General features: G+C 35.9%; 1 protein-coding gene across 6 annotated transcripts; it reads left to right on the top strand.

Annotated features, from left to right (window-relative positions):
- Window positions 1–23,282: 23,282 nt before the first annotated feature.
- Window positions 23,283–26,790, top strand: LOC8287228. Of its 6 annotated transcripts, none has more exons than XM_015726130.3 (3): window positions 23,283–23,632; window positions 24,435–26,161; window positions 26,263–26,790. In XM_015726130.3, the coding sequence occupies exons 2-3, from the start codon at window positions 24,439–24,441 to the stop codon at window positions 26,634–26,636; spliced, it is 2,097 nt and encodes a 698-aa protein (XP_015581616.1). In that variant the 5' UTR covers window positions 23,283–23,632; window positions 24,435–24,438; the 3' UTR covers window positions 26,637–26,790. The 6 variants fall into 6 exon arrangements, with proteins under 6 accessions (XP_015581616.1, XP_015581615.1, XP_002530377.1 ...); XM_015726129.3 differs by having other exon boundaries at window positions 23,283–23,637; XM_002530331.4 differs by having other exon boundaries at window positions 23,285–23,678.
- Window positions 26,791–27,705: the final 915 nt, after the last annotated feature.

The following is a 27,705-nucleotide window of genomic DNA, read 5'->3' as shown; positions in this document are numbered from 1 at the left end:
AAGGAGCCGCATGATTCTCCAAGACTGATTTGCGGTTGGGGTATCACCAGTTGAGGATCCATGAGGAAGGCATTCTGAAGACGGCATTCAGGACGCGTTATGGGCATTATGAGTTCTTGGTAATGTCGTTTGGACTCACTAATGCTCTTGCAGTATTAATGGGGGAAGACAAGCTACTTGCCAAGTTCAGGATGCTCGATATGAAGAAATTCAATGTGACTGGTGACCCTAAAGTCCATTTGAAGCAATATGTGATCATCATGGGGACTACTCAATTGAGCAGGACCTAAATTATTAAGTTGTTTGTGTCGTCTCTAGGAGGGCCCGCAGTCAATTGTTACCACGGTCTGGAGAAATCCACCAAAGCTGAATGGCGTAATCTGTGCAACTCCTTTGTCAAGCAATATGACTACAACATCATTTAGAGGTGTCGATCAGAGATCTCGAATCCACTAAACAGAAGCCAAATGAGTCCTCAGATTTCTAACCAGATGGAGGAACAAGGCTTACTTGATAAAGAACAAGCCCTCTGAAAAGGACCAAGTTTGTATGGTGGTCTGAAATGTCCTCTTTGGATGGGTCAAAAAGATGTAGATGATGAACCCAAAGACCTTCATGGATCTGTTTGATGATGGGCTGCAAGTCGAGAAAATAAAGAATGATAAGAGAAAGACTGTGAGAACTGGCGGAAGGGCAAACTACCAGGCTGGAACAAGTAAGACCCTGGATGTGACCGTGCAGCAACCGAGAAACTTTTCGAACTTCAAACACCCTCTCTCCAAGATCTTTGCAAGATTGGTTCAGAATGGCATTTTCCAACCTACCACCCTAAAAACCCACCAAACCCAAACACACCCGGATATAAGCCCAACACTTACTGGAAATTCCATCAAGTACCTGGCCACCATACTGATAACTGCATCTGGTTAAAGCATGAAATCTAGGACCTAATTGACGCTGGAAAGCTCACTGACCCATACCAGCCCAATACTAGAAGAAACCCCTACCAAGCTACAACAATACACCACCCCCGAACTAAGTGTCCATGATTAAACTTGACTTCAGCGAAAAGGAAATTATGAACTCCTTCATAGACATACTCTGAGCTGAACCAACAGCCAAGCCAAAAAGCCCACAAAGAACCTTCACCAACCTAGGGGCACCACTATTCGTGGTGTTTCGACACTTGAAATAGAGCGGGAAGCTTAAGTCCTAATCGCTAAAAGATAGTCCTAAGCCTCAAAATGGTCAGTATTGTGAGTATCATCAGACTTTCGGGCACATGACGGACCAGTGCAACCCTCACAAGCACGAGATTCAAGACTTAATTGACTTTGGAGAGTGAAACATTTAGCAACTTCCTCAATATGAGTGTGAAGACCTACTTGGGCATCCTTCAAGTAAATATGATTTCAAGGTCTAGTATTCAAGGCCATCCTCAGCTGATGTTCAGATTGAAGATATTGTGCCAAGTGGTTGAGGGTCAGACAAAGATCAAGCCACTTGTGAGCCTTATCTCCTAGAAGTTTGGAAAGAGGGCGAAAAGAAGTCGATAATGATTATCGATATCTAGTATAGTTCTAGGGATGAGAATGAGGTTCAAGACGCTGAGGCTAAAGACATTTGGGCAGACAATGACTCTAAGACTGAGCCAGTGAGTGAAGGTAAGGAAATCGGGGAACAAGAATAAAAATAAGAGAAGCAAGCACCTAAAGATGGGGATGTCGTATTGCTGGAACAATGGAGGAAGGGAAAAAAAGAAAGCTGATTTCTGGGAGCTGCTGATGCATTCATCATACTATAGAAAGGCTTTGATCCAAGCCTTATCTATTATAACTGTCAGCACAACGGTTACCCTTGAGGAGATGATTAAAATAGTAATTGACAAGACTACCAAGATGATTACTTTCTCAGGCGAGGACCTACCATTTGAGGGGATGGGCCACAACAAAGCCTTTTACATAGCAGCAAAGGTGAAAGCGAAAAGAACCCCATGCGTAATGATTAATGACGGGTCAATTATCGATGTATGTCCATCTCGCATACTCCCTAAACTAGGGATGACTGCGAAGGACCTAAAACAATCAGACATGGTCATAAGGGCATACAACGAGACAAAAAGGGACATAGAAGGGACGTTTTCAACATTGGTAAAGACGAGTCCAATTGAATCCTAGGTGAAATTTACTGTACTGGACATCCTAGTAACATTTGCACTACTATTGGGAAGGACGTGGTTCCATGCCATAGGAGGAGTCCCTTCTACAGTCCATCAGAGGATGAAGTTCCCTCATAAAGGCGAAATTGTAACTATTCACGCCGAAGGTAGTAAGGCCGTCTCGACAATTTAGGAAGCTGTCAAAGAGGTGGATGCCCCTACTATATTCTAAGTGGCAGTTCTCTGTGAGGACTACATAGATCCTAAAGTAGCCAACATGTTCAAGAAAATGAAACTTTATGCTTTGAATGGGGCAGGGGAAGAATCAACAGCGTGTTATGGAGCCACCAGACTTCTTATGTCAGAAGACTCGGAGAGGTTTGGGGTATTCTAAGGAGGAAGACAAGGGCAAGCCAAAAGGCAAGACTCTAAAAGACATGTTCGTCCAGGAGTTCAAGCCTTGCTCTAAGAAGCTTGAACTTGCTTGTGTAGCTAGGACCGAGATATCGGGGTTTGAGATTTTTAAGGACTTGATCATTGATAGGATGATCGAGCTAAGTATCAAGGAAGTTTGTGAGAAGGTCACCACTAAGATAGAAGAACTAAAGCTGGAATATCCTACCACTCAACCGAAGAGGATCAGCCAAGAGGAGCTAGCTGCTCTAATAGAAAATAATATCATTGATGTATTTTATGACGATGATATAATAACATCTAACATTTATGAGGACAATGTTTCTTTCCTTTCTAAGATCAATGATATGAAAAACTTTGCTTACTTGTGTGACGTTTTTCCTGATGGTAGTGTGCATTTTGATAATCATTACATGTGCATATTGGACATCAATTCCATTCAAATTGATTTATTTAATTTAGGCATAGATGCAAATCCATAGAATATTATGATAACTCATGATGTGTCGTCACTAGTCCTCGTGCCACCTTTTCCCGCACAACATGGCAATCGATCTCTATGTGTTTGGTCCGCTCATGAAAGACCGAATTCAACACTATATGGATTGCTGCCTTATTGTCACAGAACATCCTTATTGGAGACCTCTGATGCAGATGAAGGTCTCGCAGAAGGCTTGTCAACCACGTAACTTCGCAACATGCAGCCGCCATGGACCTATACTCGGCCTCGACACTGCTCCTTGAAACTATGTGTTGTTTCTTTGTTCGCCAATAGATTGGTGCTTCTCCCATGAGCACACAGAATCCCGTTGTTGACCGACGCGTGTTCGGACAGGGAGCCCAGTCCGCATCACAGTAGACCTCAAGTTTCAATTCTCCAGTAGCCGGTAACAAGACTCCTTGACCAAGAGTTCCCTTTAGATACTTCAGAACCCGATGTGCTGCTTCTAGATGTGGTATGCGCGGCTTGTCCATATATTAACTTAGGACATGTACCGCATATGTCAAGTCGGGTCTTGTGATGGTTAGATATATCAAGCGTCCAACAAGTCTCCTATATTGCGCTGGATCCGACAACTGCTCCCTCTTATCCTTGGTAAGTTGCACGTTCGATTCGAAGGGCACTCGTACTGGCTTCGAACCGAGGAAACCAGCATCCTCCAGCACCTCCAACGCATATTTTCTTTGTGAAAGAACAATCCCCTTTTTCGAGCGAGCTACTTCTATGCCAAGAAAAAATTTGAGTAAACCCAAATCCTTGAGCTTGAAATGGCTTGCAAGAAACTCCTTGGTTGCGTTAATAGCATTCAAATCATTACCAACTATGATTACATCATCAACATAGACAAGTAGTATAGTGAGAGTACCTCTGTGACTTCTGACAAACAATGAGTAATGTCACAACCAAATTTATTTACTTCTTTTTATTAATAATTAATATTCATTAGCATGTCATTAAACATGTCATTTGCATCATGATTATATATGATCTATTTTATTATATTATGTGGTAGATAAATAAATTATTTAGTTACATATTGATTTAATTGAAAAGTAATGATTTTGGACTAAATTGAAAAGTTAGAAAGAAAGAGGATTAAATTGTAATTTGCCTATTTCCACACCAATATACCACCTCTTTCATTTGTTCTTATCTACGTATGCTTTCCAATTTCCTTTTCTTCTTTGTCTCTCTCATTTTTCTCCTTTCCTTCTTCAACTTTGATTTTCCAAATCAAACTCTACAAAACTTTTAGTAAGTGAAAATCAAATTCTTCTTTTAAGCTTGAAAGATTTGGGCTTTCTTAATCAAGGAAAACAAAGGTGAGTAATTTTAATTGCTTGATTTTGCTGTAAATTAGGGTTAATGATATGAAATTGTTGATGATTATGTGTTTTGGAATTGTTTAATCAAGAGTAAACATGCTTTTACTTGTGATCTTGAAGCTGAAATTTCTGGGCAGATTTTTCACTTATGATTTCGTGACCTTAGAGGCTTTATCTCGAAAATTTTCAAACATGAAAGTTGTAGGTATATGTCTCAAGAATATCTCTGTAAAATGGTTTTGCAGATTGTTGAGTGAGTAGGAACTTATGAGGTTCGATTTTGCTGCTGCTCTGTTTTTGGTTCAGCAGGTGACCTGGTTTTGTGCTGACATTTTGAGGCATTTAGAGGCTGAACCAAGCAGAGAGTTAAACATAAAAGTTGTTCATTTATATATGTAGTATATGTCTGAAAAATTTCATAATTTTTGGTTGAGTATAACGTGAGATATGTTGAACTTAATATGGCCTGCCCGAAACTGTTTTAAGCAGAAATCGGGCTTAGGATTCAGAAATTTGTTGCTAATTGTGTGTTTCACAACTTGAGCTAGAAAAGTCCAAATTGAGTAAAATTAGTGTCTATAGAAACTTTAGAATGTTAACTTTATATCTGGAGAGTTTCATCAGAAAATTCATTTGTTTGATTGGTCATTTAATAGGAAACTTTTTTCTGTTCTGTTTAGATGGAAATTTGAGCAGCTGTATAGAAAATGCCATAACTATTTCTATACCAATGATTTTGAGGTGATTCTTTCTGCTATGGTTTCTATAAAAATGGAAGTGTAATTCTGGAAAATATGAGATTTTTATTAATTGTACATAAGTTTTGGTGTAATTTCTAAGTCAGTATCTACAAGCTGCCTTCATCAACAAATATGTTGATTTGTTGTCATTCATCTCATGCATCATATTAATATCTAGAATATATGTTATTTTGTTGAAATGTGATATTTTATTGATAGTAAATATATATATATATATTTATGCCTTGTGATTGAATTGTATTTGTATTGAATATGTGAATAGGTTCATCCAAAGGCAAGGAAGTGGTAAGAGAAAAAGAATAGGATTACTTTGTTATCCTATAACTTCGGTAAGTATTTAATAGACTAAACTTTGTGTATATTGAGTAGGGACTGCTGTTTGATTACTTGATAATTTCTTGGTTGACTGAGTTGATATTAGTTATGTTTTTGGCTTGTTATAAAGTGAATTGATTGTGATGTGTTGTGAAGTGAATTGATTGTGATGTGTTGTGAAGTGAAATGATTGTGATTAAGGATTGATGACTTTTGTATGGATATTGTGTGATCGGAAAGCTGAGCCGGATAGCTACCCGAGTATGTGAGATGGCAAGGCGGATAGTCTTGTCAAGTGGTTACTGAAATTTAAAAATGTGAGGAAATGTAAGGATGAGTCATCTGATCCTAATTTGATAGAAATAATGTGGAATTGAATTATTTGACTTGGTTGAGTTTGAGATTATTTGCATTACGTGAGATGAAATTATATGTTTATGAGAATAAACTGAAATGGTTGATTTTGTGATTGTTAGTTAAGTGTTGGTATAATTTTCCGTATTGATAAAGATTTGATAATTCTAGCCTAATATACTATAGTTTAGTAAATTAAATGCTTATTGAGTCGCTAGCTCATTCCTTAGCAATTTTTTTTTCAGGTTAGTGCAGTTGTAGATAGCCTTAGGCTGTGCATTGCTCTTTTGCATCGATCAATATTATCGGTGGGCCGGAGGAGTTATCTAAAGCATTGGGGCATTTTGGGAACTTGTGTGAATTAAACTACTGTATAAATATTTCTTATATATATTAAGTATGTCATGCCACTTAAATTGTATGAATGTATATTGTAACTAAGTAGTAAATTATGTTTATAAAGTTATATATATATATATATATTGCTATTCAATGGGAAGTTTGAGTTGGGGTGTTATAAGTAATCCGACCACGATTGCTTGAAACTCCCTTTCTTCAATGCTGCTGAGAGTTTCAAAAACCATTGCCGGGAAGCTTGTTTTAGGTTGTACAATAATTTTTATAGCTTACAAACTCTTGTCTCCCCCTTACGGCCAAAACCCATTGGAAGTTGCATATAGATGTTCTCGTATAAATCACCATTGAGGAATGCATTGTTGACGTCGAGCTGATGGAGATGCCATCCACGGAGAGCTGCCAAACCAAGGAGAAGTCGAATCGCCGTCAATTTGGTAACAGGAGCGAACGTTTCTCGGTAGTCAAGACCGTCCACTTGGCTATAGCCCTTGGCGACAAGCCGGGCTTTCAACCTCTCTACTGATCCGTCGGCCTTTCTCTTCACCTTGTACACCCATTTACATCTGATCGCCTGCTTGTCTCGCGGAAGAAAAGCAAGAGTCCAGGTGTTGTTGGCTTGAAGAGCTTTGATTTCATCGTTCATGGCAGAGACCAAGATGGATCCATTCAAGCTTGAGAGAAAGATTGAGGATCCTTTACTGCAGAAATATTATTGATAAATGCATAATACTTAGGTCGAAGATGATCATAACTGATTACCTTGGATAAGGGATGAGGAGCTCCGGCAGAGACCAACACATTTGAAGAAGATGGCTTGGACGAGAGCGAAGCAAGCGTGTCTCAACGTGGAACTGGTCGAGAGCCGGTGGCGACGGGTGATCCTGGAGGATCGGTGCAGTTGAGGCAGCAGTGGGGTGGCAGCGGCTGCTGGCGGAAGTGGAGACTCGGTGGTAGTTGGCGAGATATTTGGATGAAGTGGTGATGAGGAAGAGTTTTCGAGTGGTGGATTTTCATGTGAGCTAGGGCAAATTGAGGTAGATGATGTAGGCCTAGAAAAATCTGAATTGGAATTATGAGGATGTCCAAAATTATGGGGATGTGATGGAGTCCGAGAAAGAAGGGAATCATCATGTGATCCTGTGGGGAGCAAATCAGCTCCGTTTTCCGTGTGATGAGAGAACAGACTAGGATTGAGTGGACTTTCAAGCAATAAAGGTGGATTTTGTTCGAAATAAATAGGAGTGGATGACACATGGAAATTCTCTAGTGATAGACTTGGAGAAATGGTTAGAGAAATGTTCTGATCGGCAGGGTAAGGTTTTGTTAGGTCAGGAAAAATATTTTCATGAAAGATAACGTCTCGAGAGATAAAAATACAATGTGACTTTAAATCCATGACCTTATACCCTTTTTGCCCTTATGGATAATCCAAGAAAATGCACACCTTAGACCCAGGCTCAAACTTGCTTGGTTTTGAAGGATGGGTTGACACAAAGCATTTACATCCAAAAACACGAAGATGATCATATTTTGGAGTTTTGTTAAACAATTTTTCAAAAGGTGTCTTTCCATTGAGTAAAGGTGTGGGTGTCCGGTTAATGAGATAAGTAGTCGTGAGAATGGCGTCACCCCAATACTGTGGTAAACGAGATTGAAATAAAAGAGCTCGAGCAACATTTTGTAAATGGCGATGTTTTCTTTCTGCAATTCCATTTTGTTGTGGAGAATTAATATAGCTTGTTTGGTGCAAAATGCCTTTTTAGGAGTAAAATTCAGTGCATTTAAATTCAGGGCCATTATCACTTCTTACTGTTTTAACTCGTGTATCAAGTTGTGTTTCAACGAAAGTAATAAAGTTTTGAAGAAGTGAACGTGCTTCTGATTTTGAATGCATAAGAAAAATCTAAGTAGCACGAGAATAATTGTCCACAATAGTCAAAAAATACTTAGCACCAGAAACTGTGGGAATGTATCCCACCCCAAATGTGTACATGAATTAAATAAAAAATGGACACTTGAAGACTAACTTAAGGGAAAGGTGTTTCTTGTTTACTTAGCTAATGGACAAATGGGACATTGTCTTGCAACACAAGATTTATTGTGCAAAAATGGGAAAAGGGATGTTACTTTGGCTGAAGGGTGACCGAGTCTCTCATGCCATGGCAGATCTTGTGGCATTTGGACCGTACTGCAAGCTCTAGACGTCGGCATGTTGAGGCAGTAAAGCCCTTTGTTCCTAGCTCCCGTCCCAATCATCTTCCCCGTTTGTAGGTCCTGTATAAAACAAACAGTCTTGATAAATATCATAACATAGAGTGTATCCAAGGCAAGTTTCATAACTGAGATCAAGTTCAAGTAGAATCCAGGCACACATAGCACATTTATCAACTTGAAATCCTTTGTAAAATGCACAGTACCAATGTGTGTCACCGGTAAAGTAACACCATTAGGCAATCGAACCGTTTTATGCTCCACTGGTTGTGACGTGGTGAAGAGACCAGGACCATGCACAATATGATCAGATGCACTACTGTCAATGACCCAAGACACATCTCCGGATTTTCTAAGCAAAGCACACACCATACTTGACATATAATCAACTCGAGGTCCGTGGCCAACATAGTTTACGGACGGGCTGCTCATCATGTCAAGCAAGTGGTTATCATCAGATGCATCACAGCTTGCCTCCTTTACCTTTGATATGAAACCCAACATGTTGTCACAGTCCTTAGTTGAACATCCCAATCCAGAGAGATCATATGGGTTGCTCTTGGCTACGGCATTAGCTCGAGTTGCCATGTTATTATTCCCTTGCCCCTGGTGTCTCCTCTTGGTGCGGCAATAATCGACAGAATGTCCTTTGCCATTGCAGTAACTACAAACAATGTGTGCACGATAATATTTCATAGAATGAGTAGTTTAGTTACACTTTTCATAATATCTCCCAGTCGATTCATTCGATTCGGTTTGCCGTGAGGGATTATCTCTACTCCCTTTCTTGCTCATCGTTTTAGCAGCAAAAGCCGAGGCTTCCACCACTGCTGGTGCTTGCTTCTCGGCAATGATCATGGTTTCTAGAAGCATTGGGCCGCACATTAGGGTTTGATTCTTTATTGCTTATCTCTTAGTCCTTTCTAGGGTTAGAATCATTTCAAAACTCTATAAATAGAGCTATGTATTTCGGCTAAAGGACATAAGATCGATATACATTTCTGAATGAAGTTTTATTTGATTTGTTAACTCTTATTCCTTAAGGTGTTCCTTATTGAATTTCTTGAGATTAAATTAACTTGTTTGATTTAGTTTCACATCTACATGTTTGATCAATCAATTAACTTTTTATTAGTTTCTTGAGTTGTTTGAACATTCTTCATCTATTTATAACTAAAGGGCTTAGTAGTTTTATTGATAAGTTTGTTAGTTCCATAATCAATTGCAAACTTTCAAGTTAGATCTTGGGGCGACAAATTCGAACTTATTGGTAAGGGTGCTTCCTCTTAAATAGGGAGAGCGTTTATCAGTTTGATTTTCTCACCATTACTTATCTTGGTGTTTGAACGTATCCGGTTTGAGTTCGTATCATTTGGTATCGGAGCCAAACTTGTTAGTTGGTTCATGTTTTTCAATTAAAGAGTCATCTTCTATTTCATCTTAATTTCGCTCGCATCATTATAAATAAAAAAGAAAGTATACTATTTTCATTCGCATACCAAGGCGATTTCTAAAAAAAAAAAAAGGGAAGGAACGGAAAACTAACCCTAACCATTTGTGTTTGGGTAGTTCTCAAAGAATTGACTCTTGATTTATTCATTCGCAATTCCTTTTAATTAATTGGAGCCGTTCTTCATTCTTATAATTCCTGATTTGGGTAATTTTGTTTGTTTTCTCTTAAAAAGCTTTTCTTTTGGGTTAATTGAGTCTTGTTCGATTAGTTGTAAGCTTGTTTTGTTCACACGCTTATAATTCATTTTATTGATTCACGAGTGTTCTATTGAACTTCAGAATTAATAAACGTTAAGAGGTTGTGAAAAACTTATTCTTGTGATTACTAGAACAATTTGATTTAATTTCTATAAGGAATTCAATTCTTTGTGAGTGAAACACGTGAGGGAGTGATCTTTTCTTGTTTTGCCTTTAACTATAAGAAGCCTCCAGAGTATAACACTTGATCACGTCCTTTTTTTTTTGTTTTCTTTCTTAGTCTTTTGGTTTAACCATGTCATCTGAACCATCATTGACTTTGGAAAATTTAGCTTATACATTGAGAGATGTAGTAGAACATATGACAAAACAATTTGAAAAACAAGATGACAAATTAACTAGGTTATTGAATGATATGCCTAAAACGTCTAAAGGGGATGGTTCTGATAATGACCAAGAAAGTGAGTCTAAAGGGTCTAGACATAATCTCCAACCCAAAATTGACACTAATTTGGGTAGCATTAAGATGAAAATACCATCTTTTCATGGTAAGAGTGACCTTGAAGTTTATTTGGAGTGGGAAAAAAAGGTTGAAAGGGTTTTTGAATGTCATAACTATAGTGAGTCTAAAAAGGTTAAACTTACTTTGTTGTTGAATTTTGTGATTATCGCCATTTGGTGGGATCAATTGGTGAGTGGTCGTGAGGCGTCATGGGGAACACGAAGTTGGTTCATGGGATGAGGTTAAACGCATTATGCGTAAAAGGTTTGTGCCATCGCACTACCAAAGGGATTTATACAACAAGTTACAAAATCTAGTACAAGGTAGTAAGAGTGTTGAGGAGTATTGGCAATCTATGGAGATAGCTATGATTAGAGCTAATATAGATGAGGATAGGGAAGCCACAATGGCAAGATTTTTGCATGGTTTGAATCGTGATATTGCTAACATAATTGAATTGCAGCATTATGTAGAGATGGAGGATATGTTGCACATGGCCATAAAGGTGGAAAAACAATTAAAAACCAAGAGCAGAAGTGCTGCCCCTAGCTCAAAATGGAGTAACGCATGGAAAGGGAGCAACCAGCCCCCTAACAAGGGTCGTGAGGCATCAAAGGACATCAAGCCAGCCCCTAAATTTGATGTTAACACTAAACCAACGACGCAAAGTGACCTCAAATCAAAGAAAGTGCAATGCTTCAAGTGTTTGGGGTATGGACATATATCTTCCCAATGTCCAAACAAGCGAACCATGGCAATTCGAGGTGGTGAAATGGTCTTTGAAAGTGATGAAGAATCCGAACCAGGTGAGGAGGATTACCTATACATGCCTGAGTTGGAAGAATGTGATGATGTGCAATTGGGTGAGGTTAGTAATGTACTTATAACTTTTAGAGCTCTTAATTTACAACCTATTGATGATGACGCTCAAAGGGAAAACATATTCCATACTACATGTAAAGTACAAAACCATGATGCTAATTGTAGTTTAATCATTGATGGGGGTAGTTGTACTAATGTAGCCAGTGCTATGATGGTTGATAAACTTAGACTTCCAACTATTAAGCATCCTAAGCCATACACCTTGCAATGGCTTAATGATCAAAGTGGGATTAGAGTTACTAAGCAAGTACGGATTGCATTTAGTGTAAAGAAGTATAATGATGAGGTATTATGTGATGTTGTTCCCATACAAGCATGTCATATGTTGCTAGGTAGACCATGGTTATATGATAGATCTGTAATTCATAATGGTCGAACCAATGCATATTCTCTTGTAATGGATGGAAAACTGTATGTTTTGGCACCATTAAGTCCTAAAGAAGTTTGTGAATTACAAAAAGTTGTAAAGGACCGAATGGAAGCATATGAGAAAGAAAAAAGAAAGTGTGAGAGTGCATATGAAAAAGAAAAGGTGCACAAGCAAAAGGGGAGTTGTGTGGAAAATAATAAGGGGGGAGAGCAACGAGTGGTAAAAGGAGAGTTTAGCGAGGGTTTGCGCAAGAATGTGAGCAAAAGAACGAGTAAGGCGCAAGAAAAAGGGGAGGCAAGCGAGAAAAAAGTGAGTTTCTTAGTTAGAGAGCGAGACATGAGAAAGGCTTTGAGTGAAAATAGGCAAGTACTTGTACTTATGTACAAGGAGACTTTATTTAACACTAATAATCTTAACTCTTCTCTTCCTAGTGTGTTTGTAAGTGTTTTGCAGGAATATGACGATGTGTTTCCCGAGGAGTTACCTAGTGGGTTGCCACCACTAAGGGGGATAGAGCACCAAATTGACTTTGTGCCGGGGTCATCCATTCCAAATAGACCAGCCTATAGAGTCAATCCGGAGGAGACCAAAGAGCTGCAACGCCAAGTTGAGGAACTACTAAGTAAAGGTTATGTTAGGGAAAGTCTTAGCCCATGTGCTGTTCCTGTTTTGTTAGTCCCTAAGAAAGATGGGTCTTGGCGTATGTGTGTTGATTGTCGTGCAATTAATAAGATTACCATTAAATATCGTCATCCTATTCCTAGGTTAGATGATATGTTAGATGAATTGCATGGAAGTGTTATCTTTACTAAAATTGATTTGAGAAGTGGCTATCACCAAATTAGAATGAATATAGGTGATGAGTGGAAAACATCATTCAAAACTAAATTTAGTTTGTATGAGTGGTTGGTCATGCCTTTTGGCTTAACTAACGCACCAAGTACTTTTATGAGACTAATGAACCATGTTTTGCGTGCGTATATTGGTAAATTTATGGTAGTATACTTTGATGATATTTTGATTTATAGTAAGAGCTTTAGTGAGCATGTTGAACATGTTCGGATGGTGTTGATGGTTTTGCGTAAGAATTCTTTATATGCTAACCTTGCTAAGTGTGATTTTTGCACAAACAAACTTGTGTTTCTTGGTTTTGTTGTTAGTGAAAATGGAATTCAGGTCGATGAAGATAAGGTAAAAGCAATTAAGGAGTGGCCAACACCAAAGAATGTTAGTGATGTGAGGAGCTTTCATGGGCTTGCAAGCTTCTATAGGAGGTTTGTCAAGGACTTGAATTCTGCCGCACCATTTAACGAGCTTGTAAAGAAGAACGTGAAGTTTCATTGGGAGAACAACAAGAAAACGCATTTAATATGCTAAAGGACAAACTTACTTCATCTCCCATTCTTTCACTTCCGGATTTTTCCAAAACTTTTGAAATTGATTGTGATGCTTCTGGTGTAGGTATTGGAGCTGTTTTAATGCAAGATGGGAAGCCAATAGCCTATTTTAGTGAAAAGTTGAATGGAGCTAGCTTGAAATATCCAACTTATGACAAGGAATTGTATGCTTTTGTGCCTGCACTCAATGTTTGGCAGCATTATTTGCTACCTAAGGAGTTTGTGATTCACACGGATCATGAAGCATTAAAGCACTTGAAGGGACAGAACAAGTTGAATAAGCGCCATGCTAAATGGAGTGAATTCATTGAAGCATTTCCATATGTCATTAAGTACAAGCAAGGTAAAGAAAATGTAGTTGCCGATGCACTATCTAGAAGGTATGCTTTACTTGCTTCTCTAGAAACAAAATTGCTTGGTTTTGAGTATATCAAAGATTTGTATGTTGATGACCACGATTTTGGTTCTATTTTCTATGCTTGTGAACATGGTGCTATTGATAAATTTTATAGACATGATGGATTTTTGTTCAAAGAAAAACGTCTATACATTCCTATGTGTTCTATGCGTGAATTGCTTGTGAGAGAATCACATGAAGGTGGTTTGATGGGACACTTTGGTGTTCAAAAGACTTTAGATGTTTTGCATGATCATTTCTATTGGCCTAAAATGAAATCTGATGTGAATAGATTATGTGCTAACTGTATTGTATGCAAGCAAGCTAAGTCTAAATCACAACCTAATGGGTTATACATGCCTTTGCCCATACCTAATTCTCCTTGGATTGACATATCTATGGATTTTGTGCTTGGATTACCTAGGTCTAAGCATGGGCATGATAGTATTTTTGTTGTGGTGGATAGGTTTTCAAAGATGTCACACTTTATTGCATGTAGGAAAACCGATGATGCACAACATGTTGCTGAATTGTTCTTTAGAGAAATTATACGTTTATATGGTATGCCTAGAACTATTGTCAGTGATAGGGACACTAAGTTTTTGAGCTATTTTTGGAAGACCTTATGGGGTAAATTGGGAACTAAATTACTTTTTTCTACTACATGTCATCCCCAAACCGATGGTCAAACTGAGGTAGTAAATAGAACTTTGTCACAATTACTTAGGACCATGGTTAAACGAAACTTGAGAACATGGGAAGATTGTTTGCCGCATGTTGAATTTGCATATAATCGTAGTATGCATTCTTCTACTCAATTTTGCCCATTTGAGATTGTTTATGGCTTTATTCCTTTGAGTCCTTTAGATTTGATTGCTTTACCTTTGAGTGAACAAGTGAATTTAGATGGTGCAAAGAAGGCTGAATTTGTGTTGAAGTTGCATGAGCAAGTGCGTGCAAATTTGGAAAGACACAATGAACAAATCACCAAACAACGCAATAAGGGCCACAAAAGGATGGTATTTGAAGTTGGTGATTGGGTTTGGGTGCACTTCAAGAAGGAAAGGTTTCCCAATCAAAGAAAATCAAAGTTGATGCCACGTGGTGATGGTCCATTTGAAGTAATAGAGCGCATCAACGATAATGCATACAAAGTTGACTTACCTGGTGAGTATAATGTTAGTGCTACTTTTAATGTTGCTGATTTGTCTCCTTTTGATTTTGATGAAGGCGTTGATTCGAGGTCAAATCCTTTCAAAGAGGGGGGGAATGATGCAACCAAAGATGCATCTAAGTCAACTAGCATGGATCCACTAGCCTTTGGAGGACCGATGACACGAGCAAGGAGTAAAAGGTTCAAGCAAGCCTTAAATTCTTACTTGGAGCATGTTTTGAAGATGGCTAATGATGGTGCTTTTAATGAAGATAACAACGCCTTGAAGATAGTGACATTAATTGCTATTAATGAAGCTTAAACTTCCGGTCATGGAACAAGGTCAAGGTCAAAGATCGGGGATCAAAGTCAACAGGCTTTCCTAGGGTTTCTAGAAGCATTGGGCCGCGCATTAGGGTTTCTAGAAGCATTGGAGGTCTTACCTAACCCTAGGGCGGCCACCACTTATGCTTAGAGAAGGAGGCAGCGCATTAGAAGTCTTTTAGGGTTTGATTCTTTATTGCTTATCTCTTAGTCCTTTCTAGGGTTAGAATCATTTCAAAACTCTATAAATAGAGCTATGTATTTCAGTTTAAAGGACATAAGATCAATATACATTTCTGAATGAAGTTTTATTTGAGTTGTTAACTCTTATTCCTTAAGGTGTTCCTTATTGAATTTCTTGAGATTAAATTAACTTGTTTGATTTAGTTTCACATCTACATGTTTGATCAATCAATTAACTTTTTATTAGTTTCTTGAGTTGTTTGAACATTCTTCATCTATTTATAACTAAAGGGCTTAGTAGTTCTATTGCTAAGTTTGTTAGTTCCATAATTAATTGCAAACTTTCAAGTTAGATCTTGGGGCGACAAATTCGAACTTATTGGTAAGGGTGCTTCCTCTTAAATAGGGAGAGCGTTTATCAGTTTGATTTTCTCACCATTACTTATCTTGGTGTTTGAACGTATCCGGTTTGAGTTCGTATCAGATTCTCTCTCGTCCCAGAGACTCTTCAATCTGGTGTAGTAAGCCGTCACCGAAAGAGATCCTTGCTCCACCTTATACAACGCCTCCTCAACTTGGAACGCTGACAAGCAACTTGTCTGAGTGAATCGCTCCTTCAACTTGTCCCAAATGGCCTTGGCATCCTTCAGCTGAGAAACACTTTTATGCATCTCTTTGCTCATAGATCCGAGCAACTAGTGTTTGACCATCGTGTTACAACGCCTCCATTGTTGTTGCTCTTCTCCGTCTTCTTCGGGTTTTTTTTGAGTTCCATCTAGAAAACCAGCCTTGTTCTTCATGTCTAGGGCATTGATGATGGCCTCCTGCCATGTTTGGTAATTGTCTTCTTCAAGAGATATGCGGATCAAGGCACCACCTGTCTGATCCGAGTGATGAAGGTACAAAGGATGGTATGGGTTGTTCTCCCATGGTTGAGGAATACGAGGATGTGGCGAAGCCACCATCTGCTGCTTGTTATTTTTTTCTCCAGCCATAAGGTGTTGGTACTGAATTTTTTTTTTTTTATTTAGGTCTCCAGAGCTCTTTGCTCTGATACCATCAAGAAAATATAGCTTATGTTTTCCTGTTTCACTTTTATACAATGTTACAACCTATATATATATTCAATTCTAACTACAAGGCAGGACTCTTAGTTAAGATGATATACCAATACTATTCTAGGAGTAAATAACTTAAAGATAATTACATACTTAAGTAGAGATAATTACACAATTGAATAGGAATATCCTTTTCTTCAAGAGTTGACAAGGTCAAAGACTCCATTGCAGTTGTTGTCCTGTGCAGGAACCATCTAGGAGAGATCGTTAAGGGTTTGACATGCTTTGTATCTCAAGGTTCAAAGGTGTTAGCTGTTGCTATAGTTATCAATCTGTGTCTTGATTGCATTCAGGAGCTGATTCTCATGACATTAATATTTTGTTTAATTGTAAAGAACTTCATTATATTTTTGTTCTCAATTTTGAGGTGCCTTAGGAGTTAGCAAATGATCTTGATCAAGCAAGGATGAAACTTGGGCTTTTTCATAGCATTATTGTTTGTTGTATTTAGAAAAGTTATAATGGGATTGCTAGATGGCTAGCCTCTAAATTCCTTGTTGATAGTCTCCCCCTTGCTTGGTTAAATGTTCCTCCCTAAGGTTTTCCAGACACTGTGTATTCCAGTATTTAGTTCATGTTATTTCTTTCACTATTAGAATCTGACAGTTTGGCGACGATAATTTAGCAGCAGAGTAGGAGGAGATTACTTTTGGTATTTGTACAGAGGTTCGATAGCTCATTTAAGAGGTCCTCACAAAGTTTCTGATTCCAGGCAAACATATCCTCCTCCACCACAGCCCAGCAACAACATCAATATGACGACCATGATTAGCAGGACAGCCACCAATAGTTTAGATTTTTTTTTGTTCTTTGTGTATATTTGTTAGTTTGCACTACAATAAACCTGATAATACTTTACATGTTCATTTTTTATTATATTACATTTTTTTATATTGGCTTCCTTTTATATTGATGCCAAATGTGATTTTATAAATTAATATTTAAATTATAAATAAAAAATAAATATAACTAAAAATTAAAAAAAAAGAATAAAAATAGCTATGGGTTAATGACTACTTAGTGACGGATATGTCATCGCTAATTATTGTATAATCATAGCCAAAATAGCGAGAAGTATTTTGTCGTCAAAATAGCAATGGAATCAGCAATAAATTCAATATGGCGCTAGTGTAGCGACAAAAGTTCTATCGCTAAAAACCTCGCTATATCCAGCGACGATTTTCGTTGCTCGACAATTAGCAACAGACTCTCACTCGATAAATAGCGACTGTCTAGTTGTAGCCAAAATAGCAACGAAATATTCTATCGCCAAAATAGCAATGGAGTCAGAGACGGATTCAATCTGTCGCTAGTGTAGCAACGAAAGTTCCATTGCTATATCTAGCGACGATTTTCATCACTTGACAAATAGTTACGGACTCGTTGTCGCTATGTCGTCTCTATCTTTACTGATCGAACAAGTCTGTCGTTTGCTTAGCGAGGAGCTTTAAAATTCATCACCGATTATTACTAGCAACAGATTTATTGTGTTTAGCGATAGATATACTGATAGATTCTTACAGTGTTCTGTCAAAAAAAATAATATTTTCTTTAGTTTATGTATTATTTTAATGGAAGAGTTTAGATTATATTTTAGACTGTTAAAATCTACTATTTCGAGTATTTATGTGAATTAGACAGAGATGGTAACTTCTTTTATATAGTAATACACAATCCACTTGTTTTGTCTCAACTCTTGCCACCTGATGTAACTTATAATATTTTTATAAAACTATCCTTTAATTTCAAAATATTAAAAGATAATTTTATAAAAAAGTATTATATGCCACATTAGATGGATAATAATTGGGATAAAAAATAAATGGGATATTTCGTATTCTTCCTTTTTATATTATATTATTAGGACTGTAGAATTTGAATTTTTTATAGGAAAATTTATAAATTACCCCCTAAAATTTAGCATAATATGCACTTACATTCCTCATTTTTTAATAATGTGCATTTTAATCCATCTCTTTTGTATGTGGTTTATTATAATAATCCTTATATTAGTATTCCATTAATTTAATGACAATTTCACTCTTAAAGTGTTGAGGTATCATATTTTACTTATTTAGAAGGATATTTTTACCTTATTTAAGTATATTTTAAACTGAAAATAATTTAAGAGAGAAATAAAGACATTTCTCTCTTAAATTAAGGGGGGGAAAAGTACCTTTTCTCATTTCCCATCTAAATTTGTTTCTTCTTCTTCAGTCTCTTGGAATGTGGCTTCAAGTTCAAGTGCTTCAATAGGAACCGAGATCGAAGGAGGTAGATTCAAGAACATGCCATGTGGGTGTGGGTAAAAGAGCAACAATAAAGATTTCTAAATCCTCTAACAGCAGAAATAGGTTGTATTATGCTTATGTTGATAATATTTGTGATACTTTCTTGGGCTAGCGTATCTCTATTAATGGAGAAAGAAATGAAGTCCCTAGAAGAACAAGAAATATAGGAAGTCAAGGTAATTTTTATGGTAATACAGATTTCATTCAATTAATGGAAATGAAGAAAGAGATTAGGAAGGAAATGGACGAAAATATGATGCTTTGTAGAAAGATGGTTGCCATTGAAAATGATATGGGGTTTGTTAAGACATTTTTAGCAATTTCTATAACTTGTAATCTTTTCATATTTATTGTTGTAATTATATTATTAGGGATTAGAATGTAATAGATTCTTGGAATTTCTGTAGCTTGTAAATTGCATGATGAATGGTATAATCTTTCAATCACTCTTGTACTATTAATTTCTACCTTTTTAATAATTAAACCCACTGTTAATCAAATAATTATTGAATAATGATAAAAAAAGATTTCAAGCTAAGGAAATCAATTCAATCCTACAATGGCAGTAGCAAAGCTAATCAAATCAAAATCATCAGTTAATGAAATAACAGTACAAACGTACAAAAAGACACATAAAGCCACCTTAACCATCAATGTATATACCTAAAGCCAAAATAAAGGCATATAAGGCCACCCTACCCATCAATTTATATACCTAAAGGTAAAAAAAAAAAAAGGCATGTAAGGCCATCTTGACCATCAATGTGCAGTACACAAAACACTACAAGAAAGGCACATAAGGCCACCTAAAACAAATGTATATACCTAAAGCCAAAACAAGAATTCCAATTGGCTTGCTAAAATAGAAATCATCAATTTAGTCACTCGACCTAAATAAAAATTTCAATTAGGGCGTCTTCTTAAGTAGCTTGTGAACTAATGGGGTAGATAGGGTAGGTTGCATTGAAACTTGCTTGAAGAAGTGAAGATTAATATCGAAAAAATAACTAAAAAAATTAATAAAATGGTAAGAGATTTTGCTAATACCTGACTACTAGATGATCTTGCACTTTTTGTACCTCTAATAAGATCTCTACCACATGCACGCTTGTTGTGACCAAATTACTTGCAAACTACACATTTAATAGTTGAAGACCTTTTTCTTTTCATTTATGGTTCTCCTTCTTCTCTCCTTCTATTCTTCTTAGGTCTTCCAAGTAATCTTTTCAATAGAGGAGATAAAATGAATAGGTCTTATAGATTCATGATTAGCTTTTAGGTAAGTCTTAATGTTATAATATTGATGGTAGTAGTCTTCAAGGTTTGTTCTTTTGTACCCAATGCAAGCAATTGCATGCCTACATGGAAGGCCACTTAGGTTCCACCATTCACAACTACATTCCACATTTACCAAATTTAAGGCAAATGAATGATCACCTTCTTTGACCTAAAATAAATCACTCCTCCCATTTTGTACCCAATACAAGCAATTGCATGCCTACATGGAAGGCCACTTAGGTTCCACCATTCATAACTACATTCCACATTTACCAAATTTAAGGCAAATGAATGATCACCTTCTATGACCTAAAATAAATCACTCCTCACAGGTAGCACCTTGCAACTCCCTGTTCCTTAAGTAATTTTGTTGATGTAGTTCTTAATGGCTAGTTTCACTTTCCCTTCCTATGTGCAGCCCTTTGCATATCTATATCCACAAATAACTATCACCACATAACATATAATAGTTAAGACCAAAGAAATTAAATTAAATACCCTTACCTATTATGTAATTTGACCATTAATTTCTGCCTTACAGCATCAATAAGTTGTACAATAGGCTTAGATCTTACCTTAAGAATCCAACTATTAAAACACTATGTCATATTATTAGTCCAACGTTCATTTTTTCCTTCAGGCCAGAAACTATTCCTTGTCCATTGTGGCAAGGGTATGTTGAGTAGCCATTGATATGGTCCTCCATTATCTATCTCTTTCATAGCATTCAATCTAAACCAGAATTCTTTACTGTCGGTAGCCTTAGCAGTAGCCCAGAAACTAATATGCAAGTCCAACCCTGAAAGTCTCTTCTTGAAATTCTGGCATAGATGTCTTCCACAAAATCTGTGACAAGCATCAGGAAAGACACTTCTAAAAGCATCTGTCAAGCCCTATAAATTTCAGAATTAAAATTATATTACAAACTGATCATAACATAAATACAATTCAATAAGAATTTGATATTTCACCTTTTGTCTATCAAGGATAATGGTTAAAGGAAGTTCATTTGTGTCCTCTCCAATATAATCATACAAATTTTGCAAGAAAAAAAGCCAACTATTTGAGCATTCGATCTCCACAATCCCTATAGCAACTGGAAAAATTCCTTTATTTCCATCAAGAGAGACAACTGCTAGCAATAGATCTCCATATGGATCCTTTAAATGGGTGCCATCAAGACTAATGAACAGTTTACAGCGTCCATGAAAACCGATAATCATTGCTTAAAAACAAACAAAAATCCTCTGAAATTATGGTGGACCAGCAAGATTATTAGACCCTTCAACTCTCTCACAAAATTTAAACTTTACTACTGTTCAAGGTTCTTATTTCTTTGAAAGTTCAATATACTTTGACAGTTTTTTGTAAGAATCAGAATGCAATCCTTCATTTTTCATTCTTGATTTCACTTTGGCCCTGTATATCTACCCATTTGATGGATCTAACCCATATTCCATATTCAATTGATCATAAATCAAATAATAGCTCATGTTTGGGTCAGCTTTGAGTTGATGCTCTAATTTCTTTGCAATCCATTTTAAATTGGCATTATAATTTTTGTTGTTTGTTGGCCTTATGCAAGTGTGTATATTGTTTAGAGTCGTGACCATGAATGTCCTTCCATGTGGCAGTACTGATGTGTGGATTTTCCAAGGACATCCATCGCCCTTGCAATATGCAGTAACTCTATCCTTGTCATTCTTTTTCTTAAAGAACTCATAGCCCTCTTCAAAACCATAATCTGTTAAAACTTCTCTAAAAGCATTCATATTTCCAAACACTTGCCCACACTGAACTCTATTTTCTTAAAAATATTAGTTTGAATTCCTTTTAGTAGATATTTAACTCTACTTTCTCCTTCTTTATCTTCGAATTCTATACTGCCTTCCTCATTGAAGCTATAATTGCTTAACTTATCTTCCCTATCATCTGTAATTTCAGACTCACAACTTTCAGTAGTTGAAGAAGATTCAGACTCTATTTCCTCACTATCATTGTACTACTCATACCCTTATTTGGTATATGCTCATCATCCTCACTTGAAGAGAAGTGATAATCTTCATCAGACAAAATTACTTCTTCCACACTATTGTATTTATCTTTTTTCTATTGCAGTCTCCTACTTGCCCTCCCTTTGCTAAATCTAACAGTCTTTTCTTTTCTTTGATCTCTTTCCTTTTCCTTTATCCACACTTGTACTCCCACTTCTAGGCCTCCCTCTTCCTCTGGCCATATTCCTATGACAATATGAGGTATTGTATATGCTCCCATCTTCTAACTGAACAGGGCCTAAGGGTTGCATATTCATATGTAAATTCAATTGATCAACAGAAAGTGACAGTAAATTGGGATAAATATTAACGATAATGACTAGTGTATTAGCATATTCCCTAAATATATCAACTACAGAATCATCATCAATAATTTGTAAACTATCTCCACATTTCAATGTCACAAAATTTGAGTCAATTTCAAGCAAGGAATATACATCTTGAATCATAGATAGATAGGAGTATTTCTCAAGTTTCATATTAACCACAGACTTTTCAATCAAATTATTGTTCAACACAAGTATATATACTAGAGTATATGAACTAGCAAATGCCATCTGGAAATAAAAAATTAATTAAACAATTATTAACACTAACACAGTTTAGGATTGAGAATTTTAAAGAATCTCTATTGCTCTTTTAAAAGAAAAGTATGCGGTATTATGATTTGTTTAATAAAAAATCATAGTAGTTAGGGATTTTTAATATAAAAATGTGAGCACTTAAAAAAATTTTAATAAAAAATGTGAGCACTTAGAGATTTTAAATATAAAATGACAGCAATTAAGAATTAAATTAATAAAAGATGATAGAAATTAGAGATTAAATTAATCAAAAGCAATAACAATTAGGGATTAAAAAAATAAAAAACGATAACAATGTCACACACCTTTTTAGACAATAATATTCTTGTGATGTTGTTGTTCTTTCCAAATAAAAATGTTTTAAGAATTTTGATTCTTTTCAAATTTCGAAAAAAATTAGAATTTATCTTCGTCTTTAGATTCTTGTTCTTAGAAAGTGAGATAAAAAGCTTTTATCTTTTATGTAAACAATAATTGCTCTTTTTAGTAATTTTATCTAATACTAACATCTTTTCAAAAGTGTTGACAAGACGGATTAAAATGCACATTATTAAAAATGGAGAATGTAAATACAGATTATACCAAACCTTAAAAATATTTATAAATCACTTTTTTTATAATTACAAATAACATATCAGTTAATTTAAAATAAGACAAAGGAAATAAAGGACAAAACTAAAAGTTAATAAATAAATAAAATTTTATCAATTTTAAATAATTAAATATATAACCAATCATTTGATGCTTAAATTAAAATGTTTATTTATTACTGATTAAGGTCCGAAATGTAGGGTCAAGCGGTTAAGAAAAAAAAATAGAAAAAAGAAAACTGAGAGTGGAGTAGAGAGCGTGAGAGAAGTGCGCGTGAGCTTAGCGATAAGTTTACTGCTTGGGCAATGCACAGTACACACAAAATCAGCAAGCAAGTCATCAAAATCAAAGCTGACACGAGAAAAACTGCATTAGCATACACCAACGCCACTCATTCCTGAGTTAGGTTTCAATTTTAATCCCTCTTTTGTATCTTAACTTTTTCAGGTACCCTTTACTTGGATGATTATGTCTCTCTTTTGAATTTTTCAATTTCTTTTCTTTTTTGATGTGCAAGTTCCAAAAGTTGCTCAAGTCTGTTGATCTTTATAATTCTTAATTTTCTTTTTAGAAAAAGGTATGATTCTAGTAAATGGAGAAGAGCCTTTTTGAGTGAATTTGATTTTGGGACCCTTCCAGGGTGCTCAACTCAAATATGTTGTTGACTGTGTTGTGGAAAGGAATGGTATCTTATATCCTTTTCTTGGTACTTAATTCTTGCTTTCATGGCTTTTGGTTTTGTTGAGTGATCAACTACTTTATTAGGACTTATGTTATCATCTTAGTCATTAACAAATGAAAAGATTGCAATTTTTACATGCCAACTTTTTAATCTAACTAATGACTTGATAAGAGTTTTTCACCAGAGTCAAATTCTTAGTGGCTCGCATATATACAACCCTGAGTTACAGTAATGATGGTGGGTTTGATAGTGATAATGCTAACTGATGTAGGTATCGCGAATAATGTCATTGTTATTATTGTATTTCTTTTAGTTGATACATGTGTTTGTTTCCAGAGCATATTGCAAAATCTACTATTGTGAACCAAAAGGGCCAATTTGATTCGGTAGATCATTGTAAACGTTCATTAAGTATTTCTTTCTCCATTGCTTCTTGTATATGTATATATTTTTGCATGAATTTGCAGCCAAAGCTTACTGAGTTGTCTTGACTAAGCATTCTCGGCTTCTTTTGAATGTAGAATAATGGCCACTGGAAAAGGCTTCATCAACACTTATGATCACGGTACTGCTCTTGAGAAGAATAGAGTTCAATGCAACTATTGTGGTAAAGTGGTCAGTGGCATCACTCGTCTTAAGTGCCACTTAGGAGGTATACGGAAAGATGTAGTCCCTTGCGAGAAAGTTCCAGAAAATGTGAAGGAGGCATTTAGAAATATGTTGCAAGAAATTAAGAAAGAGGCTCTTGCTAAGGAATTTGGGAAACAATGTCAGCCAGATCTTCCCTGGAAGAGAAACTGGTCTCCCACCCCAAATGGTGTCAAGCATATCAAGCATGAAGCTAGTCAAACTGCTGGTTGTGAGAGCAATAAGCAGGTAGATATGGATTCTGGTGCAGAAGATGGTGCAGCAGAATATCTTCCAGTTTGTAACAGAAGAGTAGATCCAGAATTTGCCATAAATGGTGAAGCAAAAGAAGATGCCTCATCAAGGCAAGCTAAAAGATGCATCGGCAGGTTTTTCTATGAAACTGGTATTGATTTCAGTAATGCCAATTCTCCTAGCTTCAAAAGAATGCTAAATACAACTCTTGGTGATGGTCAGGTGAAGATCCCTACTATTCACGAGTTTAAAGGGTGGATTCTTTGGGATGAATTGAAAGAGACACAAGAATATGTGAAGAAGATTAGAAACTCATGGGCAAGCACTGGATGCAGTCTTTTGCTGGACGGATGGATGAATGAGAAGGGTCAAAACCTGGTTAGTTTTGTGGTGGAAGGCCCTGAGGGTCTGATTTATCTTCGTTCAGCCAATGTCTCGGATATAATCAATGATCTAGATGCCTTGCAGTTATTACTTGATAGGGTTATGGAGGAGGTTGGAGTTGACAATGTAGTTCAAATTATAGCATGTTCAACAACAGGCTGGATGGGAACTATTGGCAAGCAGTTTATGGACAGACGCAGAACAGTATTTTGGAGTGTTAGTGCATCTCATTGCATTAAGCTCATGCTAGAAAAGATAGGGGCAATGGATTGCATTAAGTGGATAATAGAGAAGGCAAAGATTATCACAAAGTTCATTTATGGAAATGGGGAAGTTTTGAAGCTCATGAGAAATTATACAAATAGTTATGACTTAGTAAAGACGTCCAGGATGAAGTTTGGTGTACCTTTCTTGACCCTGGAGAATATTATATCGGAAAAGAAGAACTTGGAGAACATGTTTGCATCATCTGAATGGATGACCTCAGTTTGGGCTTCTAGTCCAGAGGGCAAAAGAGTAGCTCATTTGATGGGGGATCTCTCATTCTGGACTGGAGCTGAGATGACCTTGAGAGCAACAGTACCACTGCTTCGTGTTCTGTGCCTGATCATTGAGGCTGACAAACCTCAAGTGGGTTTCATATACGAAACCATGGATCAAGCAAAGGAGACAATTAAGGAAGAGTTCAGAAACAAGAAATCACAATATGTTCCTTTCTGGGAAATAATTGATGAAATCTGGGACACCCATCTTCATAGTCCTCTACATGCTGCAGGCTATTATTTAAACCCAAGTTTATTTTATTCAACTGATTTCTATAGTGATCCTGAGGTTTCTTTTGGCTTGTTATGCTGTATTGTTCGCATGGTACAAGATCCGCGAACACAAGATTTAATATCTTTACAACTTGACGAGTATAGACATGCAAGAGGCGCTTTCAAAGAGGGGAGTGCCATTAACAAAAGAACCAATATTTCACCAGGTAAGGGTATCCTAACTGTTGTTTCGAGTACTTTGGGGTTATTTTCTGTTGGTAATGAAAACCAAAATCATAAACATCACATCCTGTAAACCTAAATGCAGCCCAGTGGTGGTCCATCTATGGGAAACAACATCCTGAGCTGCAAAATTTTGCTATAAAAATTTTGAGCCAGACGTGTGATGGTGCTATGAAATTTGGGCTAAAGAGAGGTTTGGCTGAGAAGCTTCTGTTGAATGGAAGGAATTGTAATGAGCAACAAAGATTGGATGAGTTGACATATGTTCACTATAACTTGCACTTGCAAAACACACAATTTGGTGTTGAAGGTGGCCTAGGGGCTGAGGAGATTGATCCAATGGATGATTGGGTTGTAGACAAAACACTGGAGATTGCCCCCAAAATTGGTGGCTTAGAGTGGATGGAAGCAGATTGCACTGAAGCTACTGTCAATGTGGATAAACCTTGTGAATTTTAAGTAAGATGTATGAATTAATAGATCCTATTTTAAATTAGAAGCGAAAGACAAAAAAGGAAAAGAGAGAGCACCGTAACATCCACTGTAACTAGGGTTTCTTGTGCATACTTTTGTCAGATATTGATAGTCAATAGTTGTAAAATATCTTGTGCTTCTCTCTTGTTCTTCAGATTTAGTATGCAATGTGCTGTGGCATTGGCATGTGCAAGAAATGCAACAAGTCATTATTTCGACTTAACAATACAGCATTAATAATTTGATATTTAATTTTATGATAAATTTTAGTAAATATTTTATGATTTTTATAAAATATATTTTGTATTTACTAAATTAATGAATAACTAGTTGTTTACCCGTGTTCGACCACTATTATTATATGATTATAAAATCAAATTTATAAATAAAATTTAACAAAATATTAAATATTAATATTTATTCATCATATTTTAAAAATAATAACAAATTAGATACTTCTAATTTTTCTTCTTAATTTTTTAATATCATAAAATTATATTAGTGTATTTATATAAAATTATTTTAAAAATATTTATTAATTAATTCTAATATTATATAAATTAATATTGATGATATTATTTTTTCTTAGAATTAGAAATTACTATATAATTAAAAATATTAATTTATTAGTAAATATTATATATAAAATATTATTTTTAGAATTAAATTATTATCTAATTACAAAATTATTTATTAGTTTGCATAATATTAAAATATAATTAATATGCTATTTATTAGGATAATATTATCTAAATAGAAAACTAATCATTAACTAATTAAAAAATTAATTTATTATTAATATATTATTTTTTAGGATTAGAATTAGTTTTTAATTAGAAATGTAACTTATTAATCAATAAGTTAATAGAAAAAAGTCACAAATATACACATAAGCTTGAATCCTATGTGTCTAAAATAAATACATACTAGTCGTTTACCCGTGGGTTGCACGGCCATTACTATTATTCGATTATAAAATCAAGTTTATAGATACAATTTAATAAAAAATTCGATATGTAATATTAATTAATAATATTTTAAAAATAATAGCAAA

The sequence above is a fragment of the Ricinus communis genome, chromosome 2 (genome assembly GCF_019578655.1).
Source record: "Ricinus communis isolate WT05 ecotype wild-type chromosome 2, ASM1957865v1, whole genome shotgun sequence".
NCBI lineage: Eukaryota > Viridiplantae > Streptophyta > Magnoliopsida > Malpighiales > Euphorbiaceae > Ricinus > Ricinus communis.
The sequence above is the reverse complement of the archived record's forward strand: the minus strand, read 5'-3'. Positions and strand labels throughout refer to the sequence as shown.

Excerpts from the sequence above, each read along its gene's own strand:
- LOC8287228 (XM_015726130.3), top strand. The coding sequence starts at position 24,439 with ATGGCCACTGGAAAAGGCTTCATCAACACTTATGATCACGGTACTGCT. Across the intron at positions 26,162-26,262 it reads AAGAACCAATATTTCACCAG|CCCAGTGGTGGTCCATCTAT; the intron begins GTAAGGGTATCC and ends ACCTAAATGCAG.